This window comes from Melitaea cinxia, chromosome 29 (assembly GCF_905220565.1).
Source record: "Melitaea cinxia chromosome 29, ilMelCinx1.1, whole genome shotgun sequence".
NCBI lineage: Eukaryota > Metazoa > Arthropoda > Insecta > Lepidoptera > Nymphalidae > Melitaea > Melitaea cinxia.
The window spans coordinates 6,160,016-6,178,030 of NC_059422.1; the positions used below are offsets into that span (position 1 = coordinate 6,160,016).

At 32.0% G+C, this 18,015-nt stretch overlaps 1 protein-coding gene across 1 annotated transcript in view; it reads right to left on the minus strand.

Moving 5' to 3' along the window:
* Positions 1–18,015, minus strand: part of LOC123667986 — a 53,213-nt gene that overhangs the window by 13,279 nt on the left and 21,919 nt on the right. Inside the window, exon 3 of the mRNA XM_045601810.1 lies at positions 5,733–7,186. Coding sequence (XP_045457766.1) covers positions 5,733–7,186 — 1,454 coding nt within the window. The remainder of the gene's footprint in view (positions 1–5,732; positions 7,187–18,015) is intronic.

Here is an 18,015-nt window from a genome sequence, read left to right on the forward strand (position 1 = left end):
TTTCACAGTCATTAGGACCACTTTTTATCCTAATGGGCTTACTGTGAATGTCATTTGGAAACTCCAAATAAGAAAAGGATCAAAGTTACAAATGCGGTAAATCCCCTAACATAAAAAATATTAAATTAAATCACACGTAATACCAACTATTTGTAGGCTACATAAAAAAAATCAGAATCAAATAGAAGCAGTAACTGAGGCTCATGTAGGTTTACAACCAAATTTGAAATTAATGCTCGTATTTGAGTGATTTTTTTTTTATATATCTGACTACATAGTTGCAATAATTTTAGGAGTATTTGAGTTTGTAGCATTTTATTTATATCATATTGAGGATGAGATTTTGTTTGTGACTTAATATAATATGGCTACAATTAACCGGAGTACGGAGAGAAATAATTCTATAAGATATTTTTAAGAAAAAGGTCAGTAAATTATTATGAGATGCCTCATTCTTGTCATGTCACTGATATCATTTGAAGAAGAATATTTTAGTAAAATCTGTACTTAAATTTGCGTTCAATCTACATTCTCTTTGTTAGTTCTCTACATTTAATTAATTAAAACGTAATACTATCATGGTGACCATTTCCCTTGTAACAGGGCTGATATATTGGAAATTTTTAGTGATTGACTACAAATTTGGTGAATAGCCTGTTTTATTAGATTATCAGTTCACATGACATTGGAGAAATCGTCCATACTTATTTGTCACCATAACAATTCATTGATCACAACAAATGATTGAATGTTTTGCTAGAAATATTATTAAACATAAACATTAAGGGCCTGTTTCACTGTTATGACATTTGATGTTCTTTTTTACCATCAAAACCCATTTTATTTATGAAATATTTCTATTTGCAAATATGAATCTGGAAGTTGTAATTTATTGATTTATGTGAAACATACCTAATGGCTTAAGTTTAAAGCCTATTTGTAACTTATGTGCAGGATATCCATAACTGGTGAAACCGGCCTTAAAACTTATATACAAATTTAGGTAACTTTAAAATTCACATAACGATGGTTACATAAACATTTTTAGTGTCAACTGTGTGTCATATTGGTTGTAAAATGTACATTACTACTATATAGCTTTAAATAATAATTTCCTCATCGATGATATAAAATAGGTGTTAAAATGTGATGTCATTTGATTGCCTTTTTTCGATGTTCATACATATTTAGAAAATAAATTATTAATTGTCTATTTCTACAAATTATTGAAATTTATTTTAACTGTCTTTGAAGATATAAAAAACATAAATTATGCTTTCTTCATATAAGGAGAGAATGAATTAATATGATTTATGACCAACTCTTGTAATATGAACACGGACGTAACTAACAGAAACATTACTCATCTCAATTCGAAATCAAAGATATCACACAATCTTGAGAAATAACAAAACTTTTACTGAATCAAAAATAATTTGTCAAGGAAAATCGTAGGTAGAACTTATTGGTCAACTAAAATTTAAACACGAAACAATAGAAACAACTCACCGGTGTAGGACAACAAAGACGCAAATTGTACAACAATTACGAACAACAAACGACAACGTACGCACTTATTTTTCACATATCATATTACTTTACGTAAAATTTACAAAAGTATTTCAGAAAACTAGCCTATGAAATTGGATATGTCAAACTCAAAACTTTTTATTTTTTTTTGCGAGACGTCACCCTTATACTGCAGTTACGGCCGGTTTAGTCCGTTCCGTTTCACGGTCGGCGAGCGTGAATCTTCATTTAATAATTCATTCACGGAACCGTTTATACATAGATTTTATAGTGTTTATGAGTATACACACGATAAATGGCTTATTATGATGTGTACGCGCGTATCCGTCAAGTGTTCAGACGCCAATGACCGAACTAGTGAGAAGTGCGTGGGCACAATCGAGGCCGATGTGTCAATATGCTTGTGTGTAATAAATATGTGATCTTTGTTAGCGATATGCAATTTTAAATTTGCATTCTATGCGCTATGTAGAACCCAGATATTGAAAACAACTGAGGTTACGTAATTAAAACATTCATAAATCAATAAAATTAGAACAGAAAAATATGTAGATGAGTAAAATGACGCCAACACGAGAAAGTGCACATATTTGCAACTTTAATGCAAATATTTTTAAATGTTATTGAAATATATTATATAATATAATTTAAGATCTTACAAAACACTTGTTTTCAAACATTTTCTCAAAAGAATCGTGTCAGGTCGTGTATGAATTTTTACTTGTGTTTTTAAAATATAAGGCTACCTATTAATAAGAAACAAGTTTATTTTAGCAAAAACGTGTTCTAGATTCGATCTTGCGTCATCGTGTTTGGTTTGTGTGACATGTTCTAAGGCGATCAGCTCTTCAAAAATATATCGAAAAGATACTTTTTGGAAGTTACCGTTTTTATTACTTTAAGCGTGTACGTGTGCCTCTATCATTCATTCATTTATTATAATTAATAGCTTTCACAAATATGTAACGCAAAGTGCTTATTAAATACTCAAAACTTATTAACTACTATCATACTTAACTACTATCATATATATAGGAATAAATAAATTACACTGGCCCACAAAAAAATAAGGAATTTATATACATAAATGCATTTTTTGCGATTAATTTAAACCATTTTTGGCAGTTTTAAAATTTACTCAAAGTTAGTAGGTGTGAAGAGACCGAATGTATCCCAAATTCGGATTCTTCGCATCGAAATACATAACTGATGAAAGATATAGAGCACTTTTTTGTGGGCTTGTATTATTATTGTAGTAAAATGAATACTCATAGCAGAACATATTTTAGAAAACCAAATGAATATATTTTTATCCTCGGATATTTTAACTAACACTCATTCGAGACATTAACTAGATTTTAAAACATTAAATTATGTAATTTTATTACGATTACGAGCAATGAGGCGAAGCAGACGTGTAAAGGAACGTACACAATTAAAACAATTGAGAGTTGACTAATCTCTAATAATATGGATAAATATGAATTCCTGCACGTCAAATATTTGCTTAATTGTATTGTAAAGAATTCTCATTTTTAATTATTATTTTTTTTTTAGTTCAACTAATTGGTATCATCTATAAAATGCATTTTTCTGCAAAAAAAAATCTTTTTGTAAAGCATAAAGAATTAATTGATTTAATGGCTTTCAATTGTGCCAGTAGGTAACGATTGATTCCGCCAATGTCATGTAGAGTGGAGAACATGGTTTTATACCCAGGTCGTGCAACAACAGTAGTGGGGTTACGTCGGCTTAATGGTTGCGCTTTTCTTTTCAATTTACGGCCGCCAGAGGTATGACAATAGATTATATTTTAAAATATAATCAATTAGAATGAAACTTCAGTCAATATAACTAATTACAATGAACCGTCACTCAATATAACCAATTATAATGAAACGTCACTCAATCGGCGTGCGCAGTGTGCACTGCGCACCGCACCATGTGACCGCATCCATCGATAGCAGTGACGTACAGCGGCGTTGACACGAACAAAAAGTTATGACACTATCGTACTAATTTCTTAGTACCTACTGAAATTGGGCTCAGTTACATGACCTGTATACAAAAGACCGTGGTGGAGACCAGGACATACTGACAACTGTGTTCCGTCAAAAAATAATAATCATTGTCCCAGCACTATTTATTTAAAATTTATTGACTGATTTCAAATACAATAAACACAATTTTCGTATCGTAAACAATTTATTTTATTACAGGTAGTTATGGATTTTTTTAACTTTAATTTTGCCGCGTAGGTATATTTTTCTAACTAATCTAATATATAATATTCTCGTGTCGCGGTGTTTGTTGTTAAACTCCTCCGAAACGGCTTGACCGATTCTCGTGAAATTTTGTGTGCATATTGGGTAGGTCTGAGATTCGAACATCTATTTTTCATCCCCTTAAATGTTAAGGGTAGTCCACCCGTTAATTATTTATTTATTATAACCCCTTATAAAATTATTTATTTATATTTTTATTATGATTTAGCATTGAGAAATACACACAACCCAAAATTTTCACCTTTCTAGCACCAACCCCTATTTTTAAATAGCGTTTAGCGGCAAGACAAAGGTTGCCGAGTCAGCTAGTATGTCATATAAAAAGGTTATCTCTGCTTTCCATACAAAACTGGAAATTTATTTTAAATCTTTAATATGGATATGAAAATGGCACGGTCAACTATTAAGTAAAAAATAATAATAATAATAAGCATTAAAACTATTAAAAAAAAATGCACTTTATTAACAGTTAAGGCAAATCGAACACATGCAGACGTAATTATGCATGTTACACGTACACGATGATACGCATAATATATTGTTAAGTTAATTATGATAATATTATGCAAATATGTTGACTAATTTATAAGCAATTTAATTACTAGACCATGGCAGACAAGTCATAACTGTATATTTAAATTTCAAACAAAAAATACAATTTATTTAATTCCAGCGTTATTTACCACTAATCAATATAAAATTACGTTTCTAGATATGTATAATTTTTTTAATCAGCAATAATAATGAATATGTATACATATTATCTGCCAGCCAACAGTGCAACAATGTGGTGATTTGAGCTCTGATCCTCCTCCTATGTGGAGAAAGAGGCCTATGTCCAATTATGTTTACAATTTATCCGAAAATAAAACCAGATTCTCTAACTTTATAATTACATTATTAAAAAGTCAAATACCTATGTATATGTATTTACAAAATCAAATATTACATATATTTTTGTTGACGCCGCGTTGGCGCAACGGTCACAGCCATGGATTGTACCTGTTGCGCTGGCGGTTGCGGGTTCGATCCCCGCACATGAAAAAACATTTGTATTGGCCACACAGGTGTTTGCCGTGGTCTGGGTGTTTGTGCAGTCCTTGTGGGTCTCCCCACCGTGCCTCGGAGAGCACGTTAAGCCGTCGGTCCCGGTTGTTATCATATACACCTGATAGCGATCGTTACTCATAGTAGGGAATATATCCGCCAACCCGCATTGGAGCAGCGTGGTGGATTAAGCTCTGATCCTTCTCCTACACGGGGAAAGAGGCCTATGCCCAGTAGTGGGATATTACAGGCTGGAGCGCATATATTTTTGTTCTTTATATTATTGAAAGTTTCTCGTAAATAAAACATTAATTTAATAAAATACATTAAAACAATAAAAGTAAGCTAAAATATGTGTTCAAATAATAATTAATAGCTCACAATGAAACAGACAATCACATTTAAGCACGTTAAAAATGAAAGGAGAAAGTAAAACACATTGAAATAATAAAAATAAAAATATTTTATTAATACTTAAATGAAATATAAAGAATAATTATGTTTTTTTAATTTATTTATCGCCATGCAAGGCATGAAATAAATAATGATACTACAGAACATGCTGAAGAAACACACATTTTTGTCTATTTCAAACCAATTCGTACAAAATGAAGATAAGTAGGCTGTATAGTTAATTCGGCCATTTCTCTTGAGACCATTATAATTAAATGTTAAATGTTACTACTGGCCTTACTAACAAATATAAAAAAAATATATATATACATCTCATAAGATCGAGCTTGAGATTCCTTTTCGTGCTTTCAAGTGCAAGAATGGAGAATAGAAAAGCTCACTTTTTTAGTAGTTGATATACAGTTTTTGAGTCAAAGTTTACTTCGTATAAATTGGTTTGAAAGTAGCTTAGTGTACCTGAACAGTCCGTGCTTGCGTCGACGTCCAACGAGCAACTACCGATTGAATCCACCGACTTATCCATCACTTTGACTACTAGCTTCTTAGAAGAATTCTTCAACAAATCCAACTCTTTGACTTCAATCTCATAAGCGCCTATACTGTCGAAGTCGTTTCCTGAGATTCTGACTTCATTAGACTTCGGAGATACCGTCGAACTTGGTAGTTTTATATCTGTTTCATCGGTATTTATGGTCAGAATTGAATCAGGTTTTAGCGTATCATCTGCAGATAGATTCTTTTCTAGAATCAAAGTGCTTTGACTTGTAAAGTTACTTCTTATCGGTTCTATGTACTCTACTTCATCATCGTATACAAATAAGTGGTTGGAATTCCCGCTCGGACCTTGGTCATCAGTCGCATCAGCTGGAACAGCATCTATAACAGCTCTAGTCTTATTCAAACTTTTGTAATAATGATTTTCCAATTTCTCCAATTGTCTTTTAGTATCCGATTGCTTTTTACGTACAGAATCTATGATTACGGGCAGATTCAGTAGATCTGGCGTCTTTTCACCGTTAGATAAATCTCGTCTGAATAACGGCGAGTCATCACTTTCCAATTCGAATCGCTTATATTTCGACGAGCAATAATCGTCTATTGATGATGTGTCCGATTTCTTGGAATCGAAAAATGTATCGAGAGAAAAGAAGGACTTTCGTTTCTTTTTCGGCTGACTTGCTTTATCAAAATTTGACGTGATGAATGGGTCACCAGATTTGTACTGCTGCACGCAAATATTATTTGTGGTTAGCAAAGATTTCGGACGAGATTCCTGTGGCAGACTTAGGACACGGTTGGTTTCTATTTTACGAGAGTCTAAGCTGAGAGTTTTGCGGAATCTCTCGTTTAGATTGGTGAGAAGAAAATGCCGTCGTTCAGTTGATTTTGGCGTCACGTTGTACGAATTTTGCTTGCTACTAGAAGGTTGGTTATCTGGAATGTGCTCCGTATACTTAAACTCTATCTCATTTTCTGAGTTATCTTTATTCTGAGCTCTTTCGTATGGTTCTGATGGACATAAGGATGATTGTCGATTTTCTGTTCTATGAAAGGAGAATGAACCTCGGTTGGATGAGGATTTCTTCCTGTCACAGATACAGTTACCCACGCAGCTCAATTTGATGCAACGTCCCCTTGTCTCCGGTTCTAAGGAGAACTCATGTTTGTTGTTTGGAATGTATCTATCCGGCTTGTGTTTGTGGACAAGCAGATCTTGTCTGATCTTCTCCAATCTCTCGTCTCCATTTAAACCTCTCGTGTACTTTGATTTCGGTGGACGGAAGAACCTTATCGACCCTGATGAGTGCGGGTCTGTGATGCGCCTTCGGACGAAGAATGGGGACTCGGATATTTTATTGACCCCTAGAAGGAGTACGGGCGATTTCTTGTCTTCTTCATCCGGTAAATCGCTGTAAAAAAAATTATAAATTCCATTAACTCTTTTCTTAGTACTTCATATTATATAGTAGTTATTTACATATTTGTAAATAAAATTTATAATATAATAAAGCAAACAAACCAAATAATGCAACAAGAAAATTAATTCCACCAAAAAAGAGGTTATCTCAATAAAACAGTGTTAACATAACAAAAAAATGTTGCGGTTATAAAAATGTTAGAAATAATAATAAAAAAAAAAACAATACTTACACAACAAAACAACAAAAAAAAAAGCATTTTTAATCCCACACTCGTAAAACATATAAAATTTATAAGACCCAGTGAACTACATTTCTGAACCGTGAGAGTTTTCTTGCCCAATCTTTATAAACTTAGAAAAATTTGTCTGTGATAATACAAAATTAAAACTGAAAAGTTTGTCTGTTAAACAACTACAGTATCTATTGCTCTGGTTATAGACTTTATTTTTGTTTAGGCTGCTTACTTACGGAATAATACATCAAGTATTGAGGTTCTTACGAAAGTCAAAATTAAGAAAATAAAATAAAAATCAATGACTACCTATTTAAGCTTTACACGTTTAAAAGTTCTGTAATTATTTCTAAGCTAGAACGCCTGTCTGAACGCCTTACATCAAATAGTCAATATGAACACGGCATTCTAATTTACTTTGATCTAACTGGTCAAGGAGCGTGACTTAGCTGAGTGGCAATGATGAGTCACTCTTTTCTCAAAATAGACTAGAGTAAGAGAGTAAAAAAGTGTGTTTGTCAGTTCTGACATGCGGCAGGAGTTTACTCTGTATGAAAAAGGTTAAATTTGATATAGCGTCACGGCTCAGTGTTGTTTCACAGGATTTCAATCCTAATATTTTTCACGGCCTATTAAAAAACGAACTTATGGAAGTAAACTTCAAGAAATCAAAATTGCTAGCAATAGAGTATAAAAATCATTTCAAGTAGCGGACCGTGGGTCGTTTTGTTTCAATTTATTAATCTCGTGACCATCTTTGTAGGTTACGAGTATGAGAAGTTTCAACTTTGCGACTAACATTTCTGGTCATGTACTCATATCTCTTTTATAATCTTATATGAGCTAGAAAAATCCTGCGGTTTCACTCGCGTACTAGATACTTGTTATATACTTTGGCGCAGTTGTTACACAGCATTATTATTGTTGTGTCATAGGGTTATATTTCTCAGCCTACGAGCCTCTTTGATAAGAGGAGTTGTTAATATCAAAAGGTATTTATAAAATAGATATAGATATAATTGACGCAATGTACGGAAGTTATTATTCAGCAATTGTTTAATAAAAAATAAATAACTAGGTGCGATTATTATATACCTATATACTACATTTTTATACATTTTAATTTACTACATTTTAATTCTTTATTTATTTGCAACAAAAAAAAAATATGGTTAATTTAAAAATATGATAAAACATTAATTTAACAAAATGCGTATAAAGACCTATCGCTTACACGTGATTATATACATATAGATATACTTATGTTTTAAATAATATATGTTGAAATTATCGATGTACTTTTTTGAGTTATACTTAATAATGCCTTGCTTATTTGATATTTTTTTTCACAACATACATTGTGTTACTTATCGATGTAAGTTGAATTCCTTTTTTTTTTCGTTTGCGAGCAAACACAATTAATTAATTCCCTTTCTAAAGAAGCGGTTATACCAATGTTTGTTTTAGAAAATCGACATTTGAAATACGTTGTCTTAAAAAAGTTTTGTCGCAATGTACACCATAACTTTCCAAAGTTACACTGTGTTGCCATAGTCGATTTTTTGCACTTGCAACACTGTAAAAATCAATTTTTATCGTAAACAATATCGCGTGCGAGTTTCCATTAATGTTGAAAAATGTGTATCTAATGCCATAGTGTGTGCCATGCAGTGTCAGGCAATTTAGGGATGTACACACCTTTAAGTTTTTTTGATATTATGAGTCCATATATAAAAAAAAACGAAATGAAATATATATTTATGTATATTTTATTTTAATGAATTAGTTCGACAATTAAAAGAGCGTAGTTCTAAACAATGTACAAAAAAAAAAAAAGAATTTGTTTTTCTTTTGTATACAATTTAAAATTGTCAGTTTATCGCTGTTTACAACTATATATTATTATTTAATACCTATTATTAACTTTTTCAGTTAATGGAATAAAGTAAAAATAATTAATTTAATTATCAAAAAAAAAAGAAAAAACAAAAATTCAAATGTGGGTTTTTAATCATTTGTGCATTAAGGTTGTTTGAACTGTCTGAATAGATATAAACTTTTTTGTCTAAACAAATTATTAATTATAGTCGCATAGATGAGTGTATGATAATTTTTTGACTAAACAATCGGGTAATTATAATTTCCGTGACATATTTACATTTGGATAACGGTCACAGTACCGTGGGGATTATGAACATATATTTTTGTAAAATTATATAATAATTATGTATACATAATATTATTAATTAATAGGTTTAGTAGGTACATATGAATATTACAGAATGTATTTATTCTTTGATTTTGTTCAAGAGATTGCATTTAACGCTTCATACCGCATTTTGACTAGGTCGTGCAGTTTGCAGAGCTTAATGATCCAGGGGTTGTCTTTTCGAGTTTAAAGAAGGTTTTATATCTTGCAAATGCCATACTAAGCGCAGATACATAGGTAATGGTATTTTTAAGCCAAGTAGTACATATTGCATTATGATTATTTTTTACAATTAATAAGCTTTAGTTGTGCTTTATAATATATTAAATCAATCAAATCAAATTATACTTTATCAAAGTAAGGTAAAACGATTTTGAATAGTCATTATACAACAATATATTATAGTTACCTACTAGGAAGTTAATATGATACGTACTACAATTGTCGATTACTTTTAACTGAGGTAGGATACAGCAGGAAATTCCCTGCTCAAAATATGGAGGAGCCCGACTGGGGTAGTTACCTCGACCTTACAGAAGATCACAGCCAAACAATACTGCTTTCAAGCAGTGTTGTGTTCCCGTTGGTGAGTAAGGTGACCAGAGCTCCTGGCATTGGGGATAGGTCCCAGTGTTAATAGTGAACGTTAAAGATTTAAAATTGTAACAAATGCCTAATTACGGTAGTCTTTAATCAAAAGATCGAACTCGTTACAAATAGATTAAATCTTCGTACAAATGTTAGAAACCGGTTCTGTTATATTTTAGCATTCCTAACCGGGCGACTTGGCTTGGAACAAGTATTTTAACCTTAGGATGGAACATCTTTGAGATAAAACTTATATAATGTATGTATGTTTCAATAACAAATCTATCTTTCATTGTATTAATTTTGTACATTTAGCTTAACACTCTTTCTTGTTAAGATTAACGCTTCAGCTTGTAATATCCCACAGCTGGGCATAGGCCCTTTTCCACATGTAGGAGAAGGATCAGAGCTTAATCCACCACGCTACTCCACTGCGGGTTGGCGGATAAATTCCCTACTATGAGTAACGATCGCTATCAGGTGTACATAATAACAACCGGGATCGACGGCTTAACGTGCTTTCCGAGGCACGGGAGACCCACAAGTACTGCACAAACACCCAGACCACGCTAAGATTTACTAGTAAGTAAATGAGGTTGCATATATGACATATGGAGTCCGCTTATTGCTAAACATATTTTTATAGACGGGTAAATACAATTATGTAAATATATCTGTTTCAAACTATTTAAAAATCTTGATGCTTTTATAGATACACACAAAGTTAAAGAACAAAGCGAAATTTAAAGTAAGTACAAAATAAATTATTTCGTATCTACAAATTTTATGGTCGGTGACGGTACCACCTAAAAAAATTCCAATGAAAAAAAAATACACATTGTATTATAATTTAGCGTGTGCATAAGCAACTCCGTTGCTATATAAAATATACACATATTTAACACATACTCGTCTGCTCTTATGGTTGGCAAGTAAATGCCTGTGATTTGAGTAACAGCCGATTGACATACATATTGTTATTGATGCGGTAAGCAGAGCCATTGCCAACACACGTCACCGTGACAGTCGTACTAGCGGAAACGCCTTTTCCGCCGGATTTTGTGTCGAATATTTTTATTAAGTTTTATAAACATTGCCAATTTGACTTTGAGATAAAGTTAAGTCTAAACCGAAGTTTCATCGTGGTAGAATTTATAAAGACGCTACTGATCTTCCATGTTTTATCAATCTATCTAGTAAGATGTTTTTTAATACTTTTGTAGTACCTGTGTACCTTGAACAGTACTACACACTTGATCTACGCACTACGATCCTATACCCGACCTCTCCCGGCGGCTCGCGTGAGTAGCCTTACGTGAGTAAGGTCGTCAGAGCAGATTACCGTAGCATATATACGCCTGCAACACCAGAAGAATCGCAAACGATTTGCCGACCCTAATTCCGATTCTCCCTATGAGTTCTCGTCACCTTACTAACAGAACACAATAACCATACGAACACGACACTATCTGAAAGCATTATTATTTAGCTGTAATGTTCTGTAAGGTTGAGGTACTTCCCCAGTTGGGCTGCTCCAAATTTTGAACACGGTATTTTCTGATACTTCATTGATACTGTTACTCTTGAAACAGTACCGAAATATGGGCACTCCAAATCGCCGACGAGAAACACGGCAAATATGCCATTTTTAAATCATAGAAGCTCAATTTTCATGCAAATAAAGTCGTAGGTATAAGCTAGTTTGCACATAAATAAGTTCTGAGCTCAACGGTCGAGGATACTGAAACAGTTCTTAGAACCGTTGGACCATTTGTAATCCATTATTGAGTGCGATTCGCTCTTTGTCTGATCAACGGAACGTAGTGATTGGGTATTTTTTTATCGATATCGGTAAATTATGTAATCACTGTCAATTTTTTTTAATTATAATTTAAATTGTTAGATGATATAGAGTTGGAGATTTCATGTATGTTAACCATTAATAAATTTGAAAATTTCACGAAGCTTGGGTGTTTTTGATGATTAGATTTTGATAGATCAAAATCAAAGGATTTTAGGAACTAAGACAAATATACATGCATATTTTTTGAATATATGAATTTTGAATATGCTTTACTATTCAGAATATTTTTTTTACCCCTTTTTTTCGTTACCGACCCTATCCCCAATTCCCCTGGTATAATATCTGCGAAAATTAGTTTGTCTATATTTGCCTATCTAAAAAGGTTTGTAGTTCCAGACTTATGTAATTCCTGTATTAAACTGTTTTCGTTCATTTGTATGTTTATAATAAACGGAAATACAATTATTAATGTATTATGTATGTATGTATTACCTTTTAACATTTAACTCTTTAGTACTTACAAACTTCTCATTCAAGTTTTAATTCATTCATTTATTACGCCACACCTAATTGCTCGTATAAACCAGTTTGGATGTTACGCATGTGAACTATAAAACGGTAGGTCACATTAACCCAAAACTGCTTGTTCGTTACAAGTTTGTATTGCAGGTTCATGTTAGTACAGTTTTATTGCGGCTGTGAATCGATAAACAATTTTGTTCGTATATATGTGGTACTGCAGTGTAGGCACAATAAATTTCAACTTATCTTTTCAAAGGGTCTTTACTATCGATTCTTCTGTTTCGAAGATTTAGAAGTGATGATTTTATTTATTTGAATTATGTTTTTTCTTGTTTATAGTAATTTGTATACACATATGTATTTATAAAATATTCACTTTGAAATAGATATTTTAAAACCTTGCCTTTTTTTATAATATTCATAATAGGTTGTAACATATTGTTTTCTAACGTTAACACGAATTTCACTGATAACGTAGAAGGAAATTTTCGGATTTTATCGTGTTTTATTAGGTTTAAACGTCGGGCATCTAAAAAACTCAATAAACCACGATGAAATCCGAAAAAGTTTCATTGTAAAAGGTTTTAACAGTTTAATGACATGATTATAACATGTGATATATCTATAATTGATGCTATGTATACTGCAGTCTTTAAATTTTCTTCTGTTAGAACATTCCTTATACTATCGAGAACAAGATTCTAAATCTGTACATGTGGTCATAATTATTTCTCATTATTAATTTACAAACTTGGATAGCACAGAAAAAAACTTTTACGAAACTTTGTCTCAAAGACAAAAAGTTAAGCTCGTACGTTTAGACATTATTATACTATCCGGTATTAAAATATTAAATACACAATCCATTGTCTTAATGTTTTAATGACCTAATCACTTTTATCTTTTTTGAGGGTAGATTAACATATGCAAATTAAACAAAATAATATCGACAGAATCAAATATATCGATACCTATTCATCGTTGTAACGTCACTAGTGCTGTCATAAATAAAACTAAAACATTCCATACTATGGTTTTCGCGTTAAGCGTTGCTCATTCGACGATGATTGAAACTATCCGTTAGTGTTCGTTAACGATTGATAGAATGAAAATCTTAAGAATAACAAGCGTATAAAAATCTACGCCAAACTATTCAGCGATTGATAATTTTTATTTTATAATCACCTGATTTTTATTTTTATATTAAAAAAAAATAATAGAAATAATGTCCTCCGTAGAATAATGCAAGTAATTATCGAAGCTTTTAATAGTAAGATTTATAATTTTCTTTTGCTAACATAAACACAAATGAAAATTTTAAACTCCGTGCACCATGAACGTAGAACGCTGCCGAGGCCTATATCCTGTCTAGACGTTTTCGTCGAGACGGAAGTAGTGTGTTCAATAAAGCGAAGTATTGGACGTAATATTTAATGGTTTTAAAAACTTTTTAAACATGAATCTTTATGTACATATATCTATCTATATGTATGTGTAAAAATGAATTCCCATTTTTGCTTAAAATATAAATCAAAATCAAAAATAGTTTTATTCAAATAGGCCGCAAAAGCACTTTCGAATCGTCATTTTACAAATTACAATTTTAAGTGATTATTATTTTTATAAGTGAAACTAGCGCCGATTCGAAATTCAAAATCTGTACAGAAGAAAGGGCAAGAAACTCCGTAGATACTCTTTTGAAAACAATTGTGTTTTAGTACTAAATTAGTAATATCTTGCATTAAATACAGCGTCACGTGATAACTGGAGAACAGTTATACTGATTCCAACATTACTATTTACATTACATAAATTCTACATAACAGCATATTTACATTACGATTACGATTTAGGCTGTAACATCCCACTGTTGGCTATAGGCCTCTTTCTCTGTAAGAGAAGGAATGGAGCTTAATCCACCACGCTGCTCCATTGCGGGTTGGTGGATATATTCCTGACTATGACTAACGATCGCTATCAGGTATTTATGATAACACAAGGAAACCTACGAGGATATACACCCAAACCAGAAAGACATATTTGTCAGTATCATTTAGTTACTATTATATATGTAAAAATCTGTAAGGCAGTCAAAACAAAACTACTTATCGGATCTGGGTGTAATTTGGCATAGGGAAAGGCTTTAGTGAGGATTTAGTATACGGACAATTTTTATCTCCCAAGATACACATGTTTTTATTTTTATTTTAATGTGTAAAATATAAATTATGTACATTGTGAACAGTAAACAAATAAGGTTTTATATTTCTAATGTTATTTGCTTTTCAAAATACTATTTTTTAAGAAACAATACATAGCAGGTGTGTCAATCTTACAGTATTACTTTAATTATAAAAAATATCAATTTTTTCAAAGTCAGGAGGTTTGAACAATTGCTGCTTTAACACGAACGGCGTTTTCAATATGTGTGGTTTTGTTTGCCAGCGATAGGTTTTTGACACAATTTGTATGGAGCTTACGTCAATATTATGTCTGTAGTAAACGAATTCAGAGATAGGTAGCATATTGAAACTGACTGTAAAACCGCCTCTTGTATATTCTCTTCGTAAACATTTTTACTTTGTAAGTACTTAAGATTTGATAAGATTTTTTCGTGTTTAAAAAAGAGTTGTCGTTATTGTTTAATGTATTATACTTCATTTATTTTTTAAATTTACATCGTTTTTAAAACATTTAAAAAAAATTACAAATCATGTATTCTAATTGCCAGCATTAAAATAAGCGTATATAATTCCAAAGCTTTCTTTTACAACTGATCAATTATCGAAGGCAATTGTTACACAGTGCATAACTTCCTCAAAGCGATAATCAAATTAAGTGTGAAGTGAATTACGAGTAAAATTTTATATAAGACTAGCTGCTGCCCGCGACGTCGTCTGCGTGAACGCTATACAGCACCAAAAATACCTACAATTATACCTTTTAAAATCACATTCATTTACCGGTTTCTTCTTTACATTTCATATCTACAGAAAAATCTCATAGATGGCGCTGCTTTAAAATTGTCTTGTCTACTTATATTCATTTAATCATGTTTATCAGCTTAGTTACTTATATTGCGTGATTTTTATAGTGTGAAGCTAGCTTATATAGCATGGTTATTAACATAATAACAACAACATTCAAATATGCGTCATTAGATTACACGTTGTTACGGAATGCGTTGAGGAAATAAAGGTTCACTGCTCGCTCCCGGTAGGTGATAGCATGATAATATGTAGCCTATATGTTGACCCGACTTCTTAATAATATTCGTGCCAAATTTGAAGTAAATCCATGCGGTACTTTTTGAGTTTATCCCGGACATACATACAGACAAACAGACAAACAGTCAAACAGACAAAAATTCTAAAAACTATATTTTTGGCTTCGATATCGACTGTAGATCACACCCCAAGAATCCTTTAAAAAATATATTCAATGTACAGTTTTGACTTTCCTACCATTTTTTTATATGCATAGATGTATAGATAAGAATATAAGATGCTATGAAGTTTAATCAATTAAGCTTTAATACTAACAAACATACACATATTTTTGTCATATTTAAAAAAAATGGTAAACAAGCCTCGATTTGAATGCCCAAAATTTTTTTACTTCGGTTTTCTTAAATAAATAATCAATCTTTGGTACATTTCACATCACTATTAATAAAAAAAAAAATTCAAAAAAAAAGTATTAACTATTTTCTTCTTTAATACTTCAAGAGTCGCACCTTTGACGTATTTTTATATAGGTACTATTGTAACACCGTTTGTTACTAAAATAAAAGAAAATTAAATAATGATGGTATTTGTTTAAAAAAATTCTAGATAAAAAAATTGTATCTTTGACATGTTGTCGGCGGTCTGTTATACAAAAATTCCAAAATTAAACTAAATGAACAAAAACAAAACATTTTTCTATTACATAAAATACCATATACTATTCAAATGAATTATTGCTTGACGGGGGTCGTTGAACTCGTAATTGGCTTCGTGACTCGCAGGTGATTTTATTGTGAGCTTCTTTATAAAAAAAAACAATCATTTCAATTTAAACCTTATAACATAAAACATAAAGGTTTAAAAAAAGAGGTGCTATATGATTTTTCGGATGAACATTTCAATTCTTTTTATAAATTAAAGATGAAAATTTTATTTTATTGAATATCAACAGAAGAAAAAATATTTAAAATTTATTATTATTCCATTCATTAGCCTTTAAAAGTCCACTTCTGGACATAGGCCGTCCCTAATGATCCCCGCGACCTCTGAGTCGAGCGGCTTCCCGCTGTCTTCTTCAAGTCGTCTGTCCACCTGGTTGGGGGACGGCCTGTTCTCCTTTTGCCGAGACGTAGTCGCCATTCGAGGAAGGTCCTTTCCAATTTGTTTATCAATATTTAGCTATTCGGAGCAGCATTGCCTATGCGGGCTACATGATTTCGACTCTACCAGTTTTCACTGTTTTTTTCCACTGTTTATCACTCAGTGACAGCATTATAGTGCGTTGCCGACTTCAATGGAAGCATATAAAAATATACTTTAAAATTTTTAAATTTTCAGACAATTATTTTTGAAAATTAACTCCTGATTTGTGTGTCTTTGTTATTGTTACATAAATATTATCAGGGAGGGCTTTTAACATTCAGCACCCCCCGGGCCAATAAAGTTTGCCGCCCCCAAATTTTTGGCTAAACTTACTCGATAAGAATACATATATAATATATACTACTTTTAATTATATATGATACTAGCTGTGCCCGCGGCTTCGCCCGCGTAGTAATCAGTGTGTCACAAAGTTTTTCCGGCAAACTTACAGTGAAACTATCATCAAAATCGGCTTAGCCGTTCCGTAAACCTTCCTCTTGAAGCCCTCTCTCCATTGGTGAAACCGCGTGAAAATCCGTTCAGTAGATTTTGAAGGAATGGGTCACATATTCTTTTGGGGACTTTGTTTTATAATACACTAACTGTCGCCCGCGACTACTTTAGCGTGGTTATGAAGATACGCATTAATATTAAGATGTTTAACGCAAATTATTTTTTTATTTCAGTCACTTGAAATGCTTATCACACTGAGTAACATTTTAAAAGGTGCAATTTAGTATAATTTAATAGTTATTTTTATAACACCTCTCTACAGACCACATTTTTAGTTTTATTTTCACGCTGCAGTATAAATGCCTATCAGGCGAATAACCTGTCAGGCGAAGTTATAGCTGCTGTATATGTTTCATACAAACTATTAACCCCAATTAAACTCCCTTAACGGTGGAATATCACAAAATCCGTTCTTAACAGACGTCTACTAACTATAATCTACCTCCCTGCCAAATTTCATATTTGTCCATCCTGGATGGATGGACCATCCAGTGGTTATTGAGTTCTCGTGATGAGTGATATTTTTCTTTTATATATATAGATTACGATCCATTATTTGGACACCTCCTCATCATCTAT